The sequence below is a fragment of the Triturus cristatus genome, chromosome 7, assembly GCF_964204655.1.
Source record: "Triturus cristatus chromosome 7, aTriCri1.1, whole genome shotgun sequence".
Lineage (NCBI taxonomy): Eukaryota > Metazoa > Chordata > Amphibia > Caudata > Salamandridae > Triturus > Triturus cristatus.
This window is the reverse complement of record NC_140590.1, coordinates 100,520,428-100,546,973: the sequence shown is the minus strand read 5'-3', so window position 1 is coordinate 100,546,973 and position 26,546 is coordinate 100,520,428. Positions and strand designations below refer to the sequence as shown.

At 47.4% G+C, this 26,546-nt stretch overlaps 1 protein-coding gene across 1 annotated transcript in view; it reads left to right on the top strand.

Annotated features, from left to right (window-relative positions):
• The window catches only part of LOC146808919 (ly6/PLAUR domain-containing protein 3-like), a 112,806-nt gene that overhangs the window by 43,277 nt on the left and 42,983 nt on the right, over positions 1-26,546 (top strand). The window contains exons 3-4 of the mRNA XM_085615724.1: positions 1,708-1,890; positions 4,710-4,856. Of these exons, the coding sequence (XP_085471850.1) occupies positions 1,708-1,890; positions 4,710-4,856 (330 nt within the window). The remainder of the gene's footprint in view (positions 1-1,707; positions 1,891-4,709; positions 4,857-26,546) is intronic.

Below are 26,546 nucleotides of genomic sequence, written 5' to 3'. Positions count from 1 at the left end.
CTCAGATCACATCTGCCATTGAGGAAGGGCCGAAGGACTGCCCTGCTGATCCCTGACCATTGCAAAAAGAGGCCGCACAACAGTTTGGATGGCATCTGCTGCTCCTCGGCTCACAAAGAGAGGACCGTGTCTGTGGTACCCTGCTTGAAGAAATGTCATCCATGAGCCCTAGACAGAAGTGACTCCAAGAGTTAGTTGGTTGACATCTTGTTACAGCTACAGTGCCACAAAAGGTGAAGAAGACTGCTTTGGCGAGTTGGTAGCCATAATAGTTTAACCACTGTTGACCTTCAAACTGCAGACTGGGAGAGTCCCACCCCTCAAACGTTGCACCTAAGTCTTCTGAACCCAGAAGATTCATTGGCATGCAATTTGGTCACTCACGATGGACACAAGCCTCAATTAAAAGGAACCAGTGGTTTCTGTGTAACCAAAGACCAGTAGACCAATGGCAAATGGTTTTTGGCAGGACTTCAACCAGACTTCCAGGAACATCAACCCCTGTAGCCAAAGTAGCCACACAACAACTGTAGATGAGGGAGTAGCCACAGGAAAACCCCTGTCTCCAGATCAGCATCCTTCTGCATCCTGTATCCCTTACATCAGGACCACAAAAAACAACTTTGTAAAAGTTTTCAAAGTAACCAGTAACCCTGGTAGTTGCCAATGTGTGCTTCTGATTTGAGTGTAAAGCAATGAGTTACAATTTGCTTAATAATTTATATATACGGGACGCACCAGTAGATTTAGTTCATTTTGGTGTCTAAAAACACATAAAAATAAGATCTATTTTTACAAATTAGTGTTGGATTTCCTTTGGGTTCTGTTTCTTTCTTATACAACTGCTTTGGTACTTCAAATGCTTTGCACTTGTTCCTTTGTTAAAGCCTTATTGACCAAAGCCACAGGCACCCAGGGTTGAGCTAAGGTTTTGCAAACGAGCCTGAATAGACCCAAACAGATGAGTGAATTTATTACACGGCGAGGCCGCACAAACACATCAGACTTGCATTTTTTCTGCCTTCCCTGTTCATTGCAGCCATCTTGATCAGCAGATAGCCAATATCTTCCCCAGTTCTGTCAAAAGATATGCATAGAATAAGCATAGTGTGTTCTTCCAGCTGCCTCTGTCACATATGCCCTGGGGCAGACTAGACCCCGAATCTCACTACTGGATGCCAGAATGTTCCTGACCTTTATCTGCATAAACTTACATTTGTGAACATCTTCGCAGTTAGGGTGACAATCTCTGCACAGAAATCATGGGAGAGGTGGATGCATAGGCCTCCATGTGTAGGTATGTGAATATCATTTTGTTGTATGTTAGTACAGTTGTAATACTACTCTATGCACAACAAAATGCAGTTTGTGAATGGGACCCCTAGTCTTTAAATCCTGCAATTTTCAGTTTACAGACCTGCTGTCTATTATGTCTATGGAAGCTAGTATGTTGAGTGCACCAATCCCTCAAGAAAGAACCAGTAGGTATATGTTTCAGTGTGTGTGGTCACTTTTATTTGTCTTTGCCCTTAACAATTCTGCCTTTTTACAAGTAGGTAAAAGGGCGCGGTGCACAAATCCCATGTTGATTTTGGTTAAACAATTATTATCTCTTCTTCCTATCCTCTAATAAATATGTTAGCCTCTGTTTTTGTTATCCACTCCATTGATATTTATTTTTTTACCCTTGTCTTTCTGTTACATCAGGTAAACAAAATGTGTCAGCGACAATAAAGGGGTGTGACGTTGGCACTTACGACAACCAGGAGTTCACAACAGACTCATTTGACACCTCATATGACAGTCAGAAACTTCATGCCTGCTCTGAAGACCTCTGTAATACGTTGGTGACTGAAGACTTCCTGCACAAGCCACCCGCCAACCAGACTGGTAATTTTATTTGCAGCTACAAAATTCCTACATAGTCTCTTAGAAAAGAGAAAAATAAGGTACATTTCACAACAGGGTCCCTGTAGGTTGAACAACAAATACAATAAGATTATGCCTAACTAGTCCCATTTTTGAAAGGGCCATTAACTGTGGCTCTTAATAAGAATTATGTGAGTGAAGAAAAAATAGTTAAAGAACCGACACATAACTTCTTCACATGCAGATCTAACTCAACTAGAGAAAAGTTCACTCAAGCTGAAAGGTCCAATCCAGCTAAGCACTACTGTATGGAAGGAATGTATTGTCTTAGTCAATTTCTAGATTGCTACAATAATCTCCATATGTTCTTTATTTATATTTATTTATTTATAAGAAACATGAATGCCAATTTAAAGCATGGTGTTAGTATCCCAAACCAGATAGCTCTTAAGGTTTCTTTACATATTGTACATTTGAAAAATATAACAAGGCTATACTTAAGACACACTAATACTTGTATTCAAGCTATCTTTATTAAACAAATAAACACAAGCTACAACAGTTCATTCTAAAATCATCCACTTTCAGAAAACTTAGATTATAGTAGAAATTAAGTTTTGTGCAAGCAGGGTGCATTGGATGTCTTTGTGGTACAACTTAGTGAGTATTGTTACATTTTGTTTATATTTTGTTCAACTATCTTATATGCACACTAGATTCAAATAGGAGTAACTGGACAAGGACTGCTTCTTCAGTGAGTGATACCTTTAACCAATATCAAGAAAGTGGATCCGGTCTACACCAACATAGGTTGTAAGGATTTAGGGCCAGTTTTACTAAGCACTTGCATTGTCCTTGTAGCACACAAGTGGACCCAAAACAGTGCAAGTTTTTTAGTGACATTTACAAAGCCACGCAAATCATACAAACCAGGATTTACCACAGCAACTCAACTTGAATTTGCCCCAGAATGGTCCTTTGCGCAACAAAGCAAAATATCTATACTACTGCTTGTTGCTTCCTCTTTGCATGTGTGCTCCATTGTGTAGCACACATTCAAAGAAATCAAGCCTCGAAGGATAGTGTTTGTGCAGGAAGGTGTCCCTTCCTGCACAACAACTAGCCTGACCACAATGCATGTACCCTTGCAGCATGATGCAAGGTTGCCTGTAGGGGCGATAGGATGCTACAAGTGTGCCAGCACAAAGAGAGAGCAGAAGCATGTAATATCTTAGTAAATATGGTGCATTTCTGCTCTCTTCCTTTCACGCAATGCAGCACAGTAAGTTCCCTTGCTGTGTTGCATTGCATGAGTTTAGTGAGGAGTAAGCTCTACATGATCAAAGCAGAAAAGAGTCTCTGGGGTGGTTCCATCGCACACACAGAATTATGGTAAATAAGCGTATATGTTACTACCTACTAAACATCTTTCTAGAGGATCTAACCCAAAGAATATGGTTTTAATTGATTCATTTTCAAAGCTTGAGTGGGATTTATCGGGCCGCCCTGACGCTGTGGGCTACTTACTACTTTGGTTGAGAATTCTACTTCATATCAAGGTATAAACTAGATTACTCTTTAAAATAAATGCGCAAAATTAGCAGGCATAAAATAGATGAGACACCAATAGGAGTTAAAGTACTCTCAGTATTTAATTTTATTCAGACCAATTTATGCGGTGCATTTGAATAACGAGAAAATTCACTTCTAATTACCAAGCCCTGATGATGTCCTTTTAGGACGAAACGCGTTTTCTGATTTAATTATTGAACAAAGGATAATACAATTTATGCAAGAAAGCAAGAAGTCCAAATTTGAAAAATCAAATGACATTTTATGAAAAGAACCTGATTTGAAATATAATAAAGAAGAAGGATCTAAATGAAGAATCATCTGCCTAATTACTTTTTTAAAAATAATTCTATTATTATATTGATATCTTTGTATTTAAATTGTGTTGCTCCTTCTCCTTATAATTGAGTTTCAGTTTGTGTGGGTGATTAGCGGTAAACCATGAGAAGTGAGCACTTTTTTTTTACCACAGAATGTTTTTGACACATGAAAATGCCTAGTGCGCTAGTGTTGTAGGCCCTAGCACTTGAGTTCTATTTTTGGTCAAAGATACTATTTGGAGCCCTCTGAAACATTTTGTGCGTGTTAAGATGAACCTGACATTTTAAACATTTCCCAGAAATTCCTAATTTGAAACAGAAAAGCGTCCTTCAGAGATGATGTGCTTTGGTTGACGAGGGATGAGTTGTTATATAAATTATACTAGGACACATAGTGACAAAACATTTTCAATCACAAATGTGAATCAATGGATTTGAGAGTAGTTGTCTATTTGGACCACATTCTCTAAGACACCATGTGTAACATTTGTTATAGCACTATGTAGGATGCATAATGAAAGTGATGCAATTACATTAGCATCAGCAATATATGTAGAAGCATCAACTTATTTCAGAGAATAAATAGATGTTAGTCAAAGGTGATCCAGATGTTTCTGGCCTGTGACCTGTTTTACAAAGATTTTTTTCTCAGAGTAGCTGTGACGTATTCCTGAATTTCCAGGAGTAAGCCATACCTATTCATAAAAAGAAGTTATGTGGACCTTTGTAAGAGTAATGTGGATGTAAAGCCCTGTAGCAATGTAGTAAACCAATCCTATATGTAGGCCGGGAAACAGAAATCACAGTATGGAGCTTTAACATTAGGGCCACCATTTTGACCATCTATGTTCTTCCTAGTTAGTGTTTCTGTGTTTGGATGTTTCTGATATAAACATGCTAAATTAGTTTGGGACAATAAGCAACATGTTTCCTTTTGTTTCCTTTCAGGCAATAGTTCTTTGGTCCCTGGCGATCAGGAATGTTATTCCTGCATCAGTACCTTGGAGGATCAGTGCTCCTCTCAGAACGCTGCTGTTGTGAGATGCCCGGATCGCTCTCAAATCTGTTATCAAGGGAGTGGCACAGTAGCTCTAGGTAAAGCAACTAATGTAATACATGTATGTATATATGTGTGTGTGTGTCTAACTATAACGTCCCTGTAACCTTTGATTTTTTCAGTGACTATGTATAGATTCACTGAAAAAAACAAGGTTCTGAATTGAGTTTCACCAAACCATAGAAATTCAGCATTTATAGTTTTACTCATAGTTAGAATTGTGTTAAGAAACTATGACTCATTGCTTTAAGTCACTTAATGGCTCAAGTTATAGTTTCTTCAGATAACTCTAACTCTAACTATAAGTTTAACTATAACTGCTGAATTTCTATTATTTTGTTCAGCTAAATTAAGAACCTAACTATAACATCTCTGTAACCTTTTGTGTTTCCAGTGAATTGCTGTGATTTTTTTAGCATGTTAATATACCCAGCGCCACAAACGGCCTTTGACTGTGAGTGTCGGGGGTATGGCTGCAATGCCTGGCCTTGCGGCCAATCATACCACATGCACCCAAACCCAAGCATGGTGTTGGATGCAGTTTTTTTTGGTCATTATTTTGTCTGGATTCACGGATCCTCTGTGATTTTACACAGGGACCACAGTGAGTCCTGCGGATTGGACATTAAAAGGAAAAGTGGACAATGTTTTGCCCATGATGGATCCCTAAGGGTTTCCTCTATGTGTTCTATGGGGTCAGGATACGTGTATCCTGACCCCTTATCTGTTTTTGCACTCTTCTTTTCCCAAAACCCCAGCCGATGCAACAAACAAAATGGCAGCTGCAACTTTTCTGTGAAGGTGCGGCCATCCAATCAGGACCTTGCTTTAGTGCAGGGGTTCACGGATCCTCCGCGGGTGGATCTGCATCCCTATATATACAAATTTGCTTCCCGCTTAATATCTCAAAAACTACTAAACGGATTTATACTGAATCACAAAAAGTACGATCTGCGGACCAAAAGCTAGCTTTCTGCCAAATTTGGCATAATTCCGGCCAGCAGTTCGGGCTGCTGATGCAGCTAAAACATCTATGGGAATTAACATGGGGAAAAAGCATTTTGGGACCCACCCTTTTTCTCAGCCCCCTCTTCACAGTCCACCCAAAACTTTCCAGACTGCAGCTCAAGTCAGTTCTAGTTTGGAAAATTACGTAAGAAAGTAATCCATGGGCACCAAATATATAAGCAAGTCAAAAACTGCTTTTTAATAGAAATTAAGCCCTTACTTTAACTTCCCACTGGCTACTGCCAGTAGGGAATATATATTTATATATTCTAGGAATGGTCTAGGATTACTCCTGCCAGTTTTAATAAGGCTCTTGCCACAAATCACCCTAAGCTTGATAGCTGTGTTACTTCTGCTAGCATTCAAGTCAAAGATTGGATAGCTGGAATATTAGAGTCACTTGCTCATGTTGTTGAGAGGACAGTCTGCATACCCATACCTAAGGCAGACTGGTTTAATGAGGAGTTAGCCGCCCTTAGGAAGCAATGTAAGCATTATGAGCTCTTACGGCTCCAAGACCTAAATCAGGCTGGGATGAGTACCAATCAACATTAAAAACCTGTCAAAGGCACATAAGGTTGGTACGGTGTGAAGTTTTTGCCAACAAAATTGAGGTGGCCCAAAATTCATCTAGGGTGATCTTTGCTATTGTGAAGTCTTTAACATCCCTCAATTGCGTTTCTTCTTCCACCCCTCCATCTGAGACTAGCTGCAATACACTTGCAAGATTTTTTTCTGATAAGGTAGCATATATTCACTCTTTCTTTCTGAAGGCTGCTCGGAATGTGCCTTGCTTGGATATCTGGTTTGAGCCTTCATCTAACTGTAACAGATTAGCTCTGTTATACCGTTCACAGTCCATAGGCAGGTTGACTACAGACTTTCTACAAGTGAAATTGGCACCCAGCAGGGAGGAGTTCTTAGATTTGATCCAGCCCCCTATGGCAAAAAAGCTATATATCCAGTTAAGGTATGGTTGCCTCCCAATTGGGGAACTGACCTGCAAATGGGCAGGGAGAGGTGAGGGGGTTTGCCCTGGTTGCAACGAATCTAAAGAAGACCTAGCCCATATTTTATTTTTTTGTCCCGCCTATAAGGAAATACGTAGATCTTGGATTGTGCCACTGTGTAGAAATTTGGGTCTAAAACAATGTGCGCAAGCATGCAGGATATTACGTTATGATACTTCACCACCTATTGTGTTCACTGTTTCCCGTTTCTTATATGGTATATGGCGTAGGAGGTCTGCCCTGATTAACTGATTGAAAATGTGATTGTTCTTAATATTGATGTACAAAAATTGTGTATCATCTCATCTTTGATAACTTTTGTTTAATAACTTTTTATCTTGTATGCATAATTATTTTTTTTTGATAAACAAGTTTTTATTGTTTTCTTGTGCAACAAAAAACAGTGAGCCTTTCAGACCAGCCTTATACATTAATCCCATCTGGGAATCAATCCCCTTTACCGCCCCCCACCCCCGAAACCACCTCCCCCTTCCGCCCCACCCCACCCTACCAATCACAATACATTCCCTAACCATTTCCCCCAAACCCTGCGATACTTTTTGTGGCAGCCCCGAGCTTGGTAAAGAGTCCGCTCCTGCGCCGCACACCAGTCCACCCCCGCGCTCCACCTGGTCAGACTAGGCGGCTGCGGCTGTTTCCAGGCTGCCGCAATGTCCCTTTTTGCCACCATTAACGCTGTCATGAGAAACACTTTTTCGGCGCGCGTGCCGTCCAGGCCGTCAGTGATACCCAGTAGGATGTGTTTGGGGTCGTGCGGTACCTCCCACCCCAGGACCTCCGTCAAGTCAGTCTCTATACCACTCCAATACCCCTCCAGTTCCGGGCAGGACCATACCATGTGGAGGAAGTCAGCCGGGTCAAAGCTACAACGAGGGCAAGCTGCGTCGGTGGAGAGGCCCGCGCGGCGCAGGCGCGCTGGTGTAAGGTAGGCCGTGCGCAGATAGTAAATTTGAATGAGTCTCAGTTTGGCGGATGCCGTCACTAGCCTGGGAGCCATAAGGGCTTCCCGCCAATCGATCTCGTCCAGGGGACCCACCCATTCCTCCCATCGCTCCTTCAGACCCTCCTGGGGCACAGGGGTATTGTTAACAAGGGAACGATATATTCTGGATATGCCTCCCCTTCCTAGGTTACCCATCAGGACCTGAGCCTCCGGGGGGCTATGATCCGGCAGCCGGATGTCAAGCGGGGTGTGGGCCCGTATGGCGTGTCTCAATTGAAGGTACCTATAGAATTGGGACGGGTGGAGAGAAAAACGCGCCTGCAGTTCCGAATATGAGCACATGCGTCCCCCCCGCCATACATCTCCCAACTGGGAGATGCCGAGCAAGTCCCACGGCTCAAAACCCTCCAACCCCGCAACCTCCCGTAACCATGTCCCATGCCAGAGAGGGGTGGCGCGCGTCAGCTTCCCGGTCCATTCGGTGTGGCGGAGTGCTGCCCGCCAAGCCAGGAAGACCGCCTTGGTGATATCGGGGCAGGAGGTGGGAATCGGGGCGCCGTACATGCGGTCCTGAACACTGGGGAGACCCAAGGCCTCCAGTTCCACCCTGTAGGCCGGATCGGACCATCCCCCCCCAAACCAGTCATGAATGACCAGAAGCCGGGCGGCCAGATAGTAAAGGTAGAGGTTGGTCATGCCCAGCCCCCCATCAAAGGTGGGGAGGCGGCAGATCGGCACGGCCAACCGTGGCCTCTTCCCACCCCAGAGGAACCTGGTGGCCATCCCATCCAACTCCCGAAACCACGACCTCGGAAAGGACACCGGAGTGTTCTGCAAAACATACAGAAACCGGGGGAGGATCATCATTTTGTAGAGCGCCACTCTCCCCAGCGGGTTCAGCGGGAGAGAGTGCCACCGAGTAAGGTCTGCCTTGGCTCTCTTGACCAAAGGGGCCACGTTGAGCGCCCAGCTCAATTCCGGGAGGAGGGAGACCCAGATGCCCAGATACTTGAAAGACAGCCGGCGGAGGGGAATCGTGGTCTGCCAGTCGAAGCATTCCCGGGAGGGGTGAAGGGGTACGAGGACCGACTTGTGCAAATTGAGGCGGAGGCCAGAGGCGCGGGCAAAGCGGCCCAAGGTATGGAGAGCTCGAGGGCCCGAACGCGCTGGGTCGCCAAGGTACAGCAGAACGTCGTCCGCATAGAGGGCGATCTTGTCCGCCTCAAGGCCCGGCCATTCCCATCCCCGAATGAGAGAGTCCGCTCTGATTAGGGCAGCAAGGGGCTCCATTGCGAGCGCAAAAAGAAGGGGTGAGAGTGGGCACCCCTGCCGCGTGCCCCGACTGATCGGGAACGCTCTCGACAGCGCCCCGTTAACCAACACTCTAGCGCGAGGGCGCGCGTACAGAACCCGCACCATCCCAACAAACTTGGGACCGAAGCCCATATGGGCTAATACGTCGAACAGGTAGGGCCATCCCACCGAATCGAAGGCTTTCTCGAAGTCGGCGAGCAGGAGAGTGAGGTAGGGAGATATGCGATGGCGGTGTGCCAGAGCCACGTGGAGGCGGCGGAGGCAGTGGCGGGTGCCCCGATCCGGCATAAAGCCGCATTGATCCGGGTGCACCAGGCACGACAGGAGGGGCCGTAGCCGCTGGGCCAGAACCGCCGCATACAGTTTGATATCGGTATTGATCAGAGAGATCGGCCGGTAGGCCGACCTGTCCCTGGGCGGTGGAGTGGATTTAGGCAGGACCACAATCGTGGCAAGGTCAGCCTCCGGGGGGAAGGAACCTCTTTCAATCGCCTCCGCATATAGGGCACCCAGCCGCGGAACCAAGTGTTCCTTGTAAGTGGCATAAAATTCTTGTGGGAACCCGTCCGGACCAGGGGTTTTCCCGGCGGATGTGCGCCCTATCGCGTCTCCGATCTCTTCAGGAGAGATGGGAACCTCCAGACTCTCCCAATCACTGGGCCGCAGCCGGGGAAGGCGTAAATTACCATCGGTGAGCAATGACGCCAAAGGCAGATCCGAAGCTCGTGCCCGGTAGAGTTGTGAGTAGTACTGAGCGAAAGCATCTGCTATAGCCACGGACGAGGACTGAAGCGTGCCCCCCGAGTCGGTCACCGCCGGGATGATGCGCGATGCCCTGGGATAAGTGGCCAGTCGGTGCAGGAGCGCCCCATTTTTGTCGCCCCAGCCATATACCCGCGCCACCGAGGATTGCCAGAGAAGTTTAGCCGCGTCAAGCGACCGCTGACGAATCTCCTCGCAGCCGCAGCTGCCGGGCCTCGGCCGGATCCCCGGAGTCAGAAACCGATTGTTCCAGACGCAGCGCCTGAGCCTCACAGGCCGTGAGCCGCTGCAGCCGTGTCTGGCGATGTTTCACCACCTGCGCCTTGGCAACCCCCCTAACCGTGGCCTTACATGCCTCCCAGAGGGTGCCCGCCGAGGAGACCGATCCTTCATTGTCGCCAAAATAGAGGGCCAGCGCGGATCCCACCTCCTTACGGAGCGTTTTGTCCTGCAGGAACCATGCATTGAAGCGCCACATTTGGCGAGCCCCGTGAGGCGGGGGGCCCAAGCCCAATAAAAGCGGAGAATGATCGGATATCCCCCGGGGAAGGATACGGACGTCTTGGATACCCGGGCAGTCGGCCGGGGGGACAAAGATCGCGTCGATACGTGCCTGAGAGTGGTGGGCGGCTGAGGTGTGTGTGTATTGTCGCGTGTGTGGGTGCCAGAGCCGCCACGCGTCGCAGAGTCCCTGAGCTTCTGCCCACCCGGCCAGCTGCCTCGCCCGCGCCGCGCGGGAGTCCGAGACCGGGCCCGAAGAGTCGAGGTGCGGGGCCGAAACGGCGTTGAAATCCCCTCCAATGACAACAGTGCCGGGCGGAAAAGTCGCTAGCCAGGACGCAGCCAGAGCTAAGGCCGAGGACAGCCCCGTGGGCGGCACATAGAGTGACAAGAGGCTGAGTGGTCGGCCCTCAAGCGTGCCGGTAACCGCAACCGCCCTCCCCTGGGAGTCGTGCACCACCCGGGCCAACACAAAGGGAAAGGAACGGCGCAGGAGGACCGCAACCCCACGCGACCCGCGCGAGAACCCGGAGTGCCACACCCGGTCGTATCCGAAGCGCGCCAGAAAGGGACAGTTCTCACCAAGGAGGTGGGTTTCCTGAAGCAGGATCACGTCAGCGCCCACGCGCTGGGCGTATTTGAGAGCGACAGTGCGCTTAAGCCGGTCCAGCAGGCCATTCACATTCCAGGACAGGATGCGCACCTGGGCTTTGGGAGCTAAATCAGCCATGGCATCCGTGAGAAAGAAGCGCGCCGGGAAGGGGGCAGGCAGGGAGCGCCGGGGGGACACGCGTGGACCCGGGCGCCAGCAGGATGGGGCACGGAGCGCGCATGCCCCGGAGGGACCACTGGGCTCCACCAGGGGAAGTGGTCGGGCGGTGGTTAAAGGTGAGCGGCAGCAGAGTGCACAGGAAGAGCGGGATGAAGGGACACGACGCCGGGCGCCGCGCAGCGCTGTGTGAGAGGCTCAGCAAATAACAATTCAAACCTAAACAAAACAGTCTCATAAAGAGAGACCCCAAGCAAACACCAAACCCCAACCCCCCACCCCCACCCTACACTTCGAAACCAGAAGCATCTGTCGCCCGAACCAAACTAACAGTCACAAGACCCCAAGCTCAGGTGCTCGGGTATAAAGAGCGTAGTGGACCCCTCCTGAAGTACGGATGACATTGTTCTGACCTGGGCTGGTACTGGGAGGTACAATATGGTGGAGCCCCCCACCCCCGCCCTCGGGCAAGGCAGTCACCTTCCCCGCAACTGCAAGAAACACGGAGAAAGTCATATAGCGGGACTGCGGGAAAGGTCCGATGAGTCAATGCGCGTGATGAGGGGGGTCGGAGACCCGTCCGGCCCAGGCGATGCTCGGCGTCGGGATCCCCCGGCAGCCCGGGAGGAGGCTTCGGAAGAGGCGGAAGAGTCTCTCATTGGTCTGCCAGAAGCGCTCGCTGACCGGACCTTGGCGACCGCGGCGCCTCGCCGCTGCCGGGAGCGTGTGCGCTTCCCGCGCCGCGGCCGCTGGGACCCAGCCACCACCGGGCACCCGGGGCCCGCAACGGACTGCCCCCCGTCCAGCTGTCGCAGGGGCCTCTCCTCGTTAAGCCATGTCCAGGCCGCCCTGGGGGTGTCGAAAAACAGCGTCTTACCCTGAAAGACAAGGCGGAGGCGGGCCGGGAACTGGAGCTGGTACTGAAGGCCCAGGGAGCGCAGCTTTTGCTTCACCTCCGTATATGAGCGGCGTTGCTCCTGGACCTCCCGGGTGTAATCCGGGAAAATCATAATGGTGTGGTTGTTATATGCCAGTTTGCCACTCACCCGAGCCTCCCGCAGAATGGCATCTCTGTCCCGGAAGTTAAGGATCCGAAGAATAAAGGGGCGTGGAGGGGCCCCCACCGGAGGTTTGGACGCCAGCGACCGATGTGCCCTCTCCACTACGAACCAGGTAGACAAGCTGCCCGCCGGCATCCAGGATTTAAACCAGGCCTCTAGGAAGTCGTCGGCCCGGCCCGACTCGATCCCCTCCGGAAAGCCCACCAGGCGAAGGTTGTTGCGGCGGGCGCGATTTTCGGCATCCTCCGTCCGCCTGTGCAGTTCCTTGGAGTGGGTCGTGAGCTCCCGGACCTGGTCCTGCAATTGATGGATGTCGTCCTCCGTCGCGGAGATCCGCGATTCTGCCTCCGTGATGCGGGCCGTGGCGTTGCGGAGATCCTGCCGCAGAAGCGCGACGTCAACCTTCACCTCCCCAACCATCCCTTCCAGAGAGGTGCGAGATGCATCGATTGCGTGGAGGATGGTGGCCAGGTCGTTGTTGGGGGCGGGCGCCTCCCCCCCGCCGGCCCCCGGGGGGTCGGGGGTCGCGTAGCGGTCAATCTTCGTTTGGTGGGATGCCGCCGGCTGCCTTGGGCCTTTTTCTTTGCCCATGGTGGGTCCACACGGCTCACCCCCCGAACCAGGGTCCGGACCAGCACCGCCCCGCCACTGGCCCCGCGCCGCGGGCAAGTCCGGGGGACGGTCCCCAGGCTAGCTGCGACACTCGGGCCACACCAGCGCCGTCCACGGCCTCAGCCCGTCGGGGCAGTCCTGCAGTTCGGAGCTCCACTGTTCCCCAGCTCGGGGCCCACGGCTCGATCCTTCCCGGGACGCAGATGTCGCAGGGCGCCCCTTTCCAGCCCTGACACAGCTCCGTGGGCGGCCTCGCCGGGCGAGGGGGGGGGGGTCCCCTCAGCAACAGTGTCGAACAAATGGCACCAGGCAGAACAGTCCAGCGTAGCTTCCCCGTCGGGAGATCCAGGAAGGGCCAAGCTTCCACCCGGCCAGCAGCAAATCCCCACCTGGCATGCAGAGCGGAGGGCAGGAGGGGCAGAGGAGGGCAGTCCCCCGGGGGACACACCGGCCCGCAGGCCAAGGCGCCACGATGCGCAAGGAGGCGGCAATCACCAAGCCGGGCCCGGTCACATAGGCTCTCAGCACCCGGGCCGGCCCGCCTGCCGATCGGGGCCCCGTGGCCGGGGTGGTCCGGGGAGGCGCTTAGGAGCCGTCGCCCCCCCTCCGACTCACCCGCAGCGCGCTCCAAGCCGAAGTTCGTCTCCGCGGGCGTCTCCTGCCTCAGTCCAGTCGCCAGCAGACAGCGGCCCACGTCCCACGTGTGACGCCGCGGGCGCTCGTAGCAGGCGCCGCCGGCCGAAGAACCGGCCGAAAACGCGCCTCAGCAACGGTGCCGCTCTCAGGCGGCAGAACTCAGTCCCCAAGGCTCGGACACGGCCCAAAGTTGCAGCGAGGGTGGGGTTACGGCTCCGCAGCAGATTTCGGGAAGTGGAGTGCGCCCAGGACAGCAGCAACAGGATCAGGACGGATGCGAGGGGTCAGGCATCGCAGAGCTCTACCTCGGCGCGGCCATCTTGGCTAGCGCCACCTAGCGCTGTCGTATGCATAATTATTTATGTTTTATCTTGTATGTACATATTTTATCTGTGCTTTTATGGTCATTTGACCGAAATAAAGCTATCAAAGTAACAGATTATGTATAGTCACTTTAGGTAACTATAACTGGTGAATTTCAGGGGTTTTTGAGTTAAAGATATTATGTTTTACTGACATTTTCATCTGACTATAATGTCACTTGAATCTATGTTTTTTTCATTGAATTATATATTTTGTTTAATCAGTATGGGTATTGAGTTTTATTGAGCAGAGACGCTGTACCACATATAAGTAACAGTAGGTAAAGGTGCTGTGTCAATTCAAAGAACCAGAATCACTCATGATTACTTACTATGGCCAGTAGGTAGTTGCTCTCCATTGGTGTCCCTACCTGTAATAAATCTGTGATGTGTAAAGCTCGTGCTTTACGTCCTAGACTTTCTGAGTTAAATATAGGTGCTTAAAACAGTGTAGCATTTCAAAAACAGATGCAGACCTCATTCATTCATGATATCGCCTTGAATCTGTAGGGAGATTAGTTGCCTTTCTTACTTTTAGTAGTGATAAGCAGGGCTTGAAAATTCATAAAATATTACTGGACCTGCAGGTCTGGTAACTTGAAAAATCTATTCGACCTAACTGTAATGTACTTGACCTCTGTCTCTGAAAGAGGTCAAATGTGACAAGATAAAAAAGATTTAAAGGCATCTTTATTGCTCATTCACAATAAAGATGCCTTTAAATCTTGTCACATTTGCTCGGCTTTGAGAGACAGAGGTCAAAAGTCAGTTTGTCTTCCTACTCACCAGAAAGGGTGAGTAGGCCCTAAAAATAGCTTGTCCTGATTAAATCTGGCTCACCATAGCGAGCGGGCGAGTGGATTTTTCAAGCCCTAATAAGATTTTAATCTGATTGATTGTCAAACCAATGGCAAATGAAGGACCCATCTATAGCTTGTGCTTGAGACCAGCATCACTGCAGTCCCTTTAATTGCTATGCATGAATATGTGTAATACCAATGACCAAGTAACACTAATTGGTTGGAGGTTGCATGCACTACTTACTATTATGATTGTTTGTATTCACATTTATTAGTGAACAATGTCAATATTCCAAACTAATACAATGAGTCACTCTTACAATTTCTGAGGCTCTTTAGAGTGCCTTTAATTACAAGGAATTGAAGAAATTCCAAAATCTTTAATGCGCCCAATGCATTTCGGGAACAAAATGTCCCTTCTTGTCATGGCCTTGAATTCTCAGGATCGTATGTTGCTCTATATGGTCCACCTCCTGATAGCCCCAAGGTCTGATTTGAGTATACAGACTTAATGGAGTAATCAAGTGGGAGAAGGGAAGGATGGGCAAAGCGGGGAAGGAGACCTGTAACGAGAGCAATGACTTTTGTAACACTGTACACCAATACATGCGCAATGATACCTTTTTTATCTCTTATTTGAGTATCTACTTTTAAAAAAAATATATTTGTAGTTTGCCATAAAGAGCAGTGCAGCTGCAGCAATCAATCAAGGTGCTTATATTACCATATATATGGGTCAATATATAACTAATAAAAAACATGATCGGCTAAAACCAAATACCAAAAACTAGACAATTTGAGATAGTAAGGGCAATATACTGGCAATAAATAAATTTAGAGGTTAAAGCAATTGCACGTGTCTCTTCAAGTAAACAGAGTTGTCTTTGTGAATGGAGTAACCCAAGTTGTAAACGGGCCCCAGATCTTTTTCCCTTTTGACCTACCCTTTCCACTTCTTTGCTCATAAAGTGCTTTTTTGAAATTATAAATGTGCAAAAATCGGCCTTTCCACTGTTGAAAATTTGGAGGTTGCGGATCTAGCGAGGCAGAGGCAACACAAAGTCTAAAAACTGCCATCGCAATAAAAATAAGCTCTTCACCCTTTTTCCCCATTAATTAATTCACCCAAAATTACATAAGGTGAGGTGACAGAAGAATATCCTCTTTTAAAACAAGCTGTAAAAAAGCAGATATTTCTCGACCCAATGACTCGATGCAGGGACAGGTGGAGAAAATGTGTGTTATATTTGCATCATGTGCATTACACCTAAAACAGCGAATTCCCTCCACTCCTCCCCATTTTACAATTTTCGCAGGCATGATATAAAGATCAAAAAGGGTCTGGAAATGTTGTGATTTCAGATTAGCAAAACACAGCAAGGAATTCCCCAATTCGACTGATTTAAAAAAACAAGAATCCAAAACCCCCAGTTTATCCTGCCATCTTTGCCTGTGCTTATCTAGATCGTCTGGCAGTCATTGAAGCAGGCAGCTATAAAGTTGTGAGATTGAGGAACCCGAACTGTGAATTGACAATTCAATTAACGCCACCTGCCCAAAGCCTACAGCGCTGCCAGCTTTTTAAAGAAGGAAATCCCTTAGCTGTAAGAATTTAAAAAAATCCAGGGGGCAGTCGTTAGCCCGAGTGCCAATCAAGATTTCAAATATTGAGGGGACATAGCTAGGATCGTTTCCATCCCTAGCCTTGACACCGAGGAGAGGCGCATAATATTGCAAGACTGCAGCTAAATAATATAGCTTGAAATGTGGGAGTCCCCAGCCCCCTCTCTCCCTTGGGAGGGATAGAAATGCGTTAGCTCTCCTTGTTTTGCTGTAAGACAAGATAAATCTCGCTACCTCCCTCTCAATTTGGCAAAACCAGAAATTATGTATTTCTAAGGGGATTGTGCGAAAGATATACAGCTATTTTGGCAGAATCATCATTTTGATGATATTGCACCGCCCCATTATTGACAGCTTCAGGTTGCCCCATCGCTGGAGGTCATTTTTAATTTTCCCCATTATGGAAGCCATGTTTCGCTCTACAATATCCTCCATCTAAGCAGTTATGCATACCCCTAGATAAACAGCTTTCTCCACAATCCGAGTATCCGAGGCAGTAACAAATCTATTCATCAATATCTGTGTTTTAGCTCTATTCAGCGAATAGCCCGAGTGAGTCCCAAAAACTTCTGCAATGCTTTCCATGGCGCACATTGCTCCATCTGGGTCAGGAGTAATAATGGCCACATCATCGGCATACGCCAGGAGCTTAGTGCCCCAACCGTGCAGACTTACAGGAATGATATCTGCCGAGGCCTCCAGCCGTCTAAGAAAGGGGTCTATATATAATGCGAATAACAAGGGGGAGGACGGGCAACCCTGCCTAGTCCCCCTGCCAATTGAAAAAGCCTACGATTCCTCCCCCATTATTCTTAGTCATGCTATGGGGTTGATGTACAAGACCCGTATCGCATTCACAAATGAATCCCCCAAGCCATTGGCCTCCAAAAACTTCCATAGATAGTTCCATGCCACACGATCGAACGCCTTCTCGGCATCCAGGAAGGCAACCCCCATAGGATTTGTGAGAACTTCAGTAGCGTCAAAGAGTGAAATTACCCTTCTGACATGGTCTGCTGTCCCCCTCCCCTGTATAAAACCGTGCTGCCAAACTGAATCTAGTTGTTGCATCACAGAATTCAACCGAGTGGCAAAGATCTTTGAATATAGTTTGGCATCACTGTTGAGCAGCGTAATGGGTCTATATGAACCCATGCTGATAGGATCTTTGCCCTTCTTTCAGAAGTAAACAATATTGGCAGCGCCCCAAGAGCCAAGTGGTAGAGCTCCTTTGCTGATCTCCTTGAATAAGCCAAGAAAAGCCTGGCATGTCTCTCTAAAGAAAAACTTATAAAACTCTATAGGGATACTGTTAGTTTCCATTGCCTTATCTGCAGGTAGGGCTTGAAGTGTGCAATATACCTCCTCCTGTGAGATATCCAGCCCCGATTATAGACACTCCTCCTGGGAGACCTTCTCTTTCGGGATAAATACCCCCAGTTCATCATCCTCTAAAGGAGTAGTAGATGGCCCTATATAAATCCTCATAGAACTCCAGAAAGGCCTCTCTGATATCCCCGGGATCTGTAACTACCGTCCCCCGCATATTCTTGACATGTTCTATATGACCTGACGTGACCTGTTGCCTAGCCCTAACTGCCAATAATCGACCAACGTTCTCACTGAATTCATAGCAGTCCTGTCTTTTGGTCAAGTACTTCCCTGCTGTCCTTTTAACATTAAAGTCGGACAAACATGCTTTGGTGACCGTAATAGAATTCAAGGTAGCAGAGATATCCTCTCCCCTAGCTACCTTGCATATCGATTCTGTTTCCAGACGGGCAAGCTTTTGATAAAATAATTTAATCTGTGCAGCCCCTTTTTTCTGTTTGGTCAAGCTATATTGCAGAGTCTCCCCTCTCGCTGCTGCCTTGAAAGCTTCCCACATCATTCCAGGAGGAGCGCTACCAATATTATTGTCAAAAAACTCCTTAAACCAGCCCTTCATATATTCAACATATTCCTTGTCTGATAGAAGTGCCCTCTCAAACGTCCAACTCATATACTCCTTTCGTATTCCACTAGTTCCAGGACAATAGGGTTGTGATCCCCCCTAGCCTTCTGAAGAAGAGTTGGGGAAATGAAAAAATAATCAAGTCTGGTGAATTTGCCATGAGGGGTGGAGTAATAAGCATAGCCAGGATCATCTGCTTTCAATTTAGCCCATACATCTACCAGGCCAATATCTTTAAAAAAATTGGTATACACCCTCATAGAGTGTGGTTTATGCCCTTTACTAGATGCCCCAGTGGCGCCTGAGGTTCCTCTTGAACCATTAAGATTTAACTCACCACAGACCACATATGGTGCCGACCACCAAGGTAGTTCATTAGCTAGAAAATGCAGGAAGCCCGGGTCATCTAACCCTGGTGCATATACTGAGCGCAATGTAAAAAGACCCCCACTACATTTACATTCCATTGTAACTAGGGCTCCCGGTTTTCTGTTTTTACGGACTTTTACATATAAATACAGAAGGAAAACTATATTTCCTTTGTCTGTATTTATATTTAGAGACGGCAAAACACTAGTAAATTTTGTCGCGTTGCCGTGCTCCAGTGCACTAGACTGTGTACATCACGTAATACACTATGACACAAGCTTGGCAAGCATGATCTGCAGTCCACAGTCTCATGATCCGCAAAAATCAGTGATGCCCAAACTTCCACAACAGCAGCCAAACCGATGGCATCCAGCGCAGTCATAGCCACAGCTGATCATGACGTAATTTTCAGGCATCCTTAAATGGGCTGGATAGAGCATATGAAAAACACGCAGCTAAGGCCTGGAGTGCAAGTGTCCTATAAATTCAGATGAGCCTGTTAACCGGAGTTACTGAGCTCTTCGGAATTAGGAGTCGAGGATTATCACAGAGATTATCTGCAGAAATCTCAGTGCGAAACTCGGGGGAAAGCATGCGAGAATCAGCGTGATAAGATCAATCCCCACGTTTTTGCCCAAAAAACTTGCAATCAAGGTTATTTTCTAACCCCTGGAATTAAAGTTACTGCCACAGCAAAAGTAATTAGCAGAAATAGCAGAGACGTTAATAAACAATTATGTTTTCTACAGGTTCAAGGCTCCTCTTAAAGAGATCACCTGTTGAGGCAAGAGGCAGCATATTTGTTTTGTAAGCACTAAAGCAAGATATTTATCAGTTAGGAAAGACACATATGCCCCAAGCTGGCCAGCACATTATATTTTTTATTGAATGTAACTGCTCCTTGAAATAATAGAGGGTTATGCTACCAATCAGAGGCCCCAGAAATGTGAGCAAAATTCTCATGTTTGTTCAATGGGTTGCAAGATTAGCGAAAGGACTTGCTTTAACTATAGTATAGGAATCTGAGACCCAAACAGTGCCACATTAAAAAGAAAGACCCTGTCATTTCATTATTCGGTGTTATACTTTGAGAACACGATGTGTCTCAGCAGAAAGCATAGGTGTGTGTTATGATATCCGCCGATGTTTCAGCTGAGGAACATGTTGTTTATTGCAACCCAAGTCACCCACATTCCAAATAAACAATTCTGCTGTCCCTTGCAAAAGGCAGCTCTTTACGTTTCGTTATTCAAGCCACTGAGCATACAGGGGTCCTGTAGACACTGCCCGCAGTCTGGTGGGAGACGCGCATCCCTTGCATAAATGACACTCCCCGTTTCTAAGCTCTAAGAAGGGGTGAAACAAACAACAAAGCCTCGTTAACAAGTGAATGGTCTTTTTAAAGACCAGTGAAGTACTCGGTGCGGCTGCAATAAGACCAGCCAGCCTTCAGCAGCTCAAAAACTGTCTGTGTGTGTGTGTGCCCGGGAAGCTGTCTCAGCTCAGGCTGACACACACGATGGGGGGGTGCTGAAGCCCTTTGAGCCCAATGGGTGTTGCGTGCCTGGTGGGAGAGATGGCCCCACTGTGCAACCCGGGAACCTGTGCAATCCATGCTAATGAGGTCTGATCACTTGGAAACTAGCAAGCGCAATGGGAGTGCTTGGCATGGATGTTTTGACTGGTTTTTGAAACAATGCAGGGGAGACAGCTACCTACAGATCTGTACATTCATCCTTACAGTTCGACCAAATAGAACACTAATCCTCTCCATCAGAGCCCTAGCCAAGCAATTGATTGAAATTCCTCAAAATGGATTCCCTCATCCTTGCAAGCAGCTATTGCCCTCCGAGGTCTCCCCTCTCGTACATTGACGGTGGCAGTGCCCTCACATAACAACCGAGTGCATGAGTGCATTGTAAATTTACATAAATGTGGAAAAAAACTAGCTGAAGCGTCGTCTTTTGCTTGTGGCAAAAATAAATGGTGATAAATACAGAAAAAATTCCCAAAAAATAAATATGGATAAATACAGACGGAAATGGAAATAAAAATACCATAAAACCGGGAGCCCTAATTATAACCCACCTACCATTCCCGTCCACCGCTTTTTTCCTCAGAGTGATGGTGCTTCCTTTCGAAATGATAGCAACACCCTTAGTCCTAACATCTTGTGCAGTATGCGCTATGACCTTCACCCCCAAAGATTTAAGCAGATCACAATCCTTGCGTGCGATATGGGTTTCCTGAAGACAATACAGATCGGCCTTTTGGACTTTGAGATATTCTTGAACCTTTCTCCTTTTGGCACTGTCATTTAGCCCACAGATATTAATAGTGGCAATTTGTAATTTAGCAATTATACTAATTGAAAATATTTGTCAAGCTGTAAGACCATATCGCTTTTATCTCAAACATTCTATTGCCCACCTAACCCTCTAGTCTAGCTTTCATTCCAGAATGAGCTCAAGTTTTTAATACACTCCAGAAAACACAAAGATCCCCAAAGATAAACTTCAGCTGAAGTTCACGCGTCACCATTTTACCCTGTGCCCCCCTTTCAGCCACCCACCCCCGCCATTCCCTCCTCCCAACTCCCTAGCCACCCAACCCACCCTCCCTTTGAAAGCAGCCAGACCCATGGGTCTGAGTGATGGAGGTAGCAAAGAGCACCGCGGACCCCCCACCCCCTATGCACCCATGAAACCATACTTCCTCCGGGGCTCATTTAGTGAGGCTGATAAGTAAGACCGTTGAACTACTTTAGGGACTAAACTAGTTCTTATCTCCTCCAAACTTATTCCAAATACTCTCGCCTGAATTTCAGAAGTAAAGAATTTAAAAGAGCCTATAACAACTGTCTTCAGCCTAGCCGGAACCAGCAAGTATGCCTCAAAACCTGCATCTTGGTAAGGTTTGATTAGTTGCCGCAGTTGCAATCTGTGTTCCACAGTAATATGGCAGAAATCGGGGCAAACAAAAAAGGAGAATCTTTATACTGTGTTCTGGCCTCAGGACGTGCTCTCTGAAAAATAGCCTGTCTAAGCAGAAAGTTGCCAAAAAAAACTAGAATGGCCCTCGGCTGGTTAGCATCCCTGCCGGAGGGCTTGCGGAGGACAGCTGGGAACCGGTGTACCTGCTGGATTTCTTGCTCCCAAACCCAACTCACTAGCTCTGGAAAAGCTTCTTTAAGTAAACCTAATATAAAGGTTTACTTAAAGAAGCTTTTCCAGAGCTAGTGAGTACTAGTACTAGTACTTCCACCACCACAGGATCCAGCAGAACAGAGGAAGGGTGCAATGGAATGTTGGTGACAAGGAGGGGGAGGAACCAATGGGAGGAGAAAGGAGGGGGGGGGAAAAGGAACGTACCAAGTAGTAGATTACAACACACCTCCCTGCATAGGGCGAAGAGAGAGACAGAGAGAGAGAGAGAGAGAGAGAGAGAGAGAGAGAGAGAGAAAGAAAGAAAGAGACAGGGGAGAAGGCAGTATCAACAGGCAGCGACGAGGTCACTGCAGTAACAATGTAAGCAGTAGAACAGCAAGGCTTGGGAGGGAACCCCAAGGAACATTATACATTAACTCTCATTTAACACAGTAGTCTCTGGTCCAGATAGGTGAGCTCCTTGTTCTCAGAGATCTTCTGGGACTGAGAGTTTGAGACTCTGTCTCTGGGTTACTATCATTGTCAACGCCACCCCCTTGTCCATTAGGGATGATTCTGTCCATGCTCCATGTTTGGCCATTGTCGAGATGGACTACATTCTTTCCAACACTAGATATTTTGCACGGATCCGAAAATCTTGACGCTTCTTTCCTGCGTGCTTTTGGTAAATCCACCCGGACCCAATCACCCTCTTTGAACATTTGTTTCTTTACATGTTTGGTCTGGTCGTATCTGACTTTGTATTTAGCTTGGTGTTCTTCCACTTTTCTTGAGATCTCATCTCTGTTTATTACACCAGTCTCCTTTCTTGACCCTACAGGTGGAGTAAGTTTAGTCTTCGGGATCCTTCCTTTGAGAGAGGTGAACGGGGAAACCCCAGTAACACTGTTTGGAGAAGTGCGATAGGCCCATACTGTTTCCACTAACGCTGAATTAGCTGGAGTCCCCATTACTTCTGCCCTCTGCAAACACTCTTTGAACAACCGGTTGATCCTTTCCACTAACCCATTAGCACGGGGACAGTATAATGCAGATTTGAGGTGAGTGATGCCCCGGTGATACAGAAACTCTTTCATATTGTCCGAAGTGAACTGTACTCCATCGTCTGTTATAAGGGTATCAGGTAACCCCTCCTCAAAGAACACACTTTCTAAGAATTGTATGAGGACTCTCGTGTCGATTTGTTGGACGCATTTGTAGACCAACCACCTTGAGTGATAGTCCACCAGCACCAGGATGAAGCGTTCCTTCAATGTTTTTAAGTTGAGGGGACCAATGATGTCCAAGGCTAACTTTGACCATGGTCGATCAGGCACTTCGACGGGAGAAAGGGGGGGCTTACGGGTCTGGTGAGTTTTGTCACTCCGGCTACAGTCTACACAATTTCTCACCACTTGTTCCGTCATGGCGTCCATACCTGGCCACCAATATTCCAGTCTGATTTTATTCTTGGTTAGGCTTCGCCCTAAGTGTCCCACGTGAGCTAGTCCCACAATCTTCTCTCACAAGTTCTCCGGTGGAATAACTTTCTCCCCTCTGCAAACCACATTTCCTTGTATATTGAGTTCTACTCTGACATCCCAGAATTTACTTAAACTGGTAGGAATGTCATTCTTGTTTTCAGGCCACCCATTCTTGATGAACTCTTTGATCGAACACATCTCTGCATCAGTTTGCATACTGTCATTCCATTCTTCCTTTTTTAAGCAGGTAAGTTGCAGTATCACATCATCACATTCACAACTGACAGGAGCACTCTCTCCCTCTGATGGAGACCGTGACAAGAAGTCAGCAACCGTGTTTTGATAACCTGGCATGTATTTCACACAAAAATTGTAGCCTTCCAGTCCCAGAATCCATCTAGCAATTCTGGGGGTGGTTTTGTTGGCTCCTTTGGTGGTGAAAGCAAACATCAGTGGTTTGTGGTCCGTCTTCATAGTAAAAGGAATACCCCACAGAAAGAAGCGGAAGTGTTTGATCGCCCAGAAACAAGCTAGTGCTTCTTTCTCCACCACCGAGTAGTTGATTTCAGCACCCTTTAGAGCTCGAGATGCAAAGGCCACGATGTGTTCCTTACCCTCCCCCATTTGGGTGAGGCTGGCCCCCAACCCTTTATTGCTTGCATCTGTGCAAAGGATTGTGGTTTTGTTCGGGTCAAACCTACCCAGCGATGGAACAGTAATTATGCTTTCTTTGACCTGATCAAAGGCCTTCTGACAGGCATCGGACCACACAAACGAAGTCCTGGATTTGAGTAAATTTCGTAAGGGTTCCACTATTGAGGAATAGTTCCTCACAAATTTTGAATAATATTCGGAAAGGCCCAAAAATGATTTAAGGTCTTGAACACCTTTAGGGGCCTCCGTGTCCCTAATCGCCTTAACTAGGTCTATTTTAGGTTTGATACCATCTTGAGAGATGGTGTGCCCTAGGTACTCAACCGATCCCACTCCAATACGACATTTCTCTTTTTTAAGGGTGAGCCCTGATTTTTCCAAGTTAGTTAAAACCATCCTGAGGGTGGCATTATGCTCGGTTAAGTCCTTCCCGTAGATTAGTATGTCGTCTTGAAAACAGAGAGTTCTGGGAAGGTCTTTCAAGACATGCTGCATGATCCTCTGGAAGGCAGCCGCAGCAGAAGCCAACCCGAAAGGCATTCGATGGAATTGGAATGCTCCCAGGGGTGTCACAAAGGAGGTGAGATGCCGTGAGTTGGGATGAAGCACCACCTGGTGATAGGCAGAGGATAGGTCGAGAACGCTGAAACAACTCGCACCATTAATGAGGGTAAGCACCTCATGAATACGTGGGAGGGGGTGCCTGTCTACCCATATGTTCTGGTTAAGGTCCCTGAGGTCTACACACAGCCTGATGTCCTTACTGGTAGCCTTGGTGGTAAGAACAATGGGGGCCAACCATTGTGAACACTCTATGGGTTCAATCACCCCCAAGGACAGCAATCTGTCTAACTCATTTTGAAGGGGAACGTGCATTAAATGTGGTATGGGTCTGGCTTTGTGTGCTACCGGCCTGGCATTGGATTTCAATTTGATAGAATGCTGATAATTCTTAAGTAAGCCTAGGTCATCAGAAAATACTTTGGGGAAATCATTGCAAACATCCATCCCTCCCACCGATGGATCCACTAAAAGGACCTGATCGGGACTGTTGGGGTCTAACTTAATCCCGAGTTCCCTCTGGTGTTTCCAACCCAACAAGTTGGACCCCTTCTGGGTAATGTATATCTTGCCCACCGTGTTCCTCCCTTTGAACCCTATTTCCTTAGTGGTCATGCCTAATAGGGGTATGGGGTCCCCATTGTAGCCTCCTGGTTGAATGTCAGGAGGCTGTACCGTTTCTTCCCATGAGGGAAACAGTTGAGAAAATACCGTGGCATCAACAAGGGTGTAAGGGGAACATGAATCAGCAAAGACAGTTAGGGTTTTGTTATCCAGGGTAATGTTACAAGAGGGGAATTTGTCAGCATTGTTTTTGTCTTTTAGTTGAAAAATTAACTTGGGATCAGGAAATAATTGTGGCTCGATCTCCAACACCGCTTTAGAGCGCTGATCGTGACAAACCCTGGACAAATGTCCTTTTTTCCCACATTTGTGGCAGACAACAGAACGTGCTTGGCATATCGGGTTATTGGCTAAGTGTGTTGGGCTCCCACACCTATAACACTTGAGTTTATTTCCCTGAAGTGGGGTGTTAGCTATCTTACTTTTGTGATCTTTGCTTATGGCATTGACCTCCATGGTTTTGCCCCCTTCACCCTTCATTTCAACCATACAATCTGCCGTGTGCTCAATCCCTACCGCTATATCAATGGCTTCCTTGAGGTTAGGATTGGCCACCAGAAGTCTCTCCTGAATCTTATGATTGTTGGTGCACCTGACCAACTGGTCTCTAATCAGGGAATCTTGAAGGGACTCAAACTCACATGTGTTCGCTAGACCCTTTAAGGCTGCAATAAATGGTTTAACCTTCTCATTTTTATCCCTGTGTTCTTGAGAAGAATTTATGTCTCTCTAACACTACATTTATCCTCTTACTGAAATGTTTTTGTAGTTTGTTTACTGCCACCATATACACATTTTCATCATCATCACTATCACTACCCCCTTCTGCATTAGTGGAAATATCATCATAGACCTTGCGTCCCTCAACGCCCAAATTGTTTAGGAGGGTGTGTAACTTGCGTAAATGGGAAAATTTCTCCCCCTCAATAGCAATAAGATAGGACTCCAGTAATCCAAACCATTGTTTCCAAGGCAGAGCCGGTTCTCCTGCCTCGTTAAGGAAGGGTGGTGGCTGCGACATATTTGCTGCTGCCATGTTTCAAAACCTGGTTGGAAAGGGTAAAATACAGTACCCCAGGATAATGAACAAGGAAGGTAGGGGGAATAGGAGCCCAAAACAAAAATAACACAATCTTAACAGCCCCAAATGTAAAGGACGAGCAGAACAGCAATTAGCAAAAATACCAGCCAGGACAGTCAGCATGAAATACACAGCGAAACATTAACAACATACTATAATTCCCAGGTGAATACACCCCCCAAGGAAGTCACGTTAGGGCATGAGAAAGCAAAATTACGTCAAAGGGAAGCTGAGCCTGTCAGCGTGAACAGACAAGCACGACAAAAGTGATAACAATTGTGCTCATCAGTGATGACAACTGTGTGTAGCTGTGCCCGTCAGCGTGAAATGACAGGCCTGAGTACCAAAAGCTGTGCCCATCAGCGAAATGAAGACAGCTGAACGTGATGAAGGATTTCCAAATGAATCTCGTGAATTTGTGTGGGAAATGACG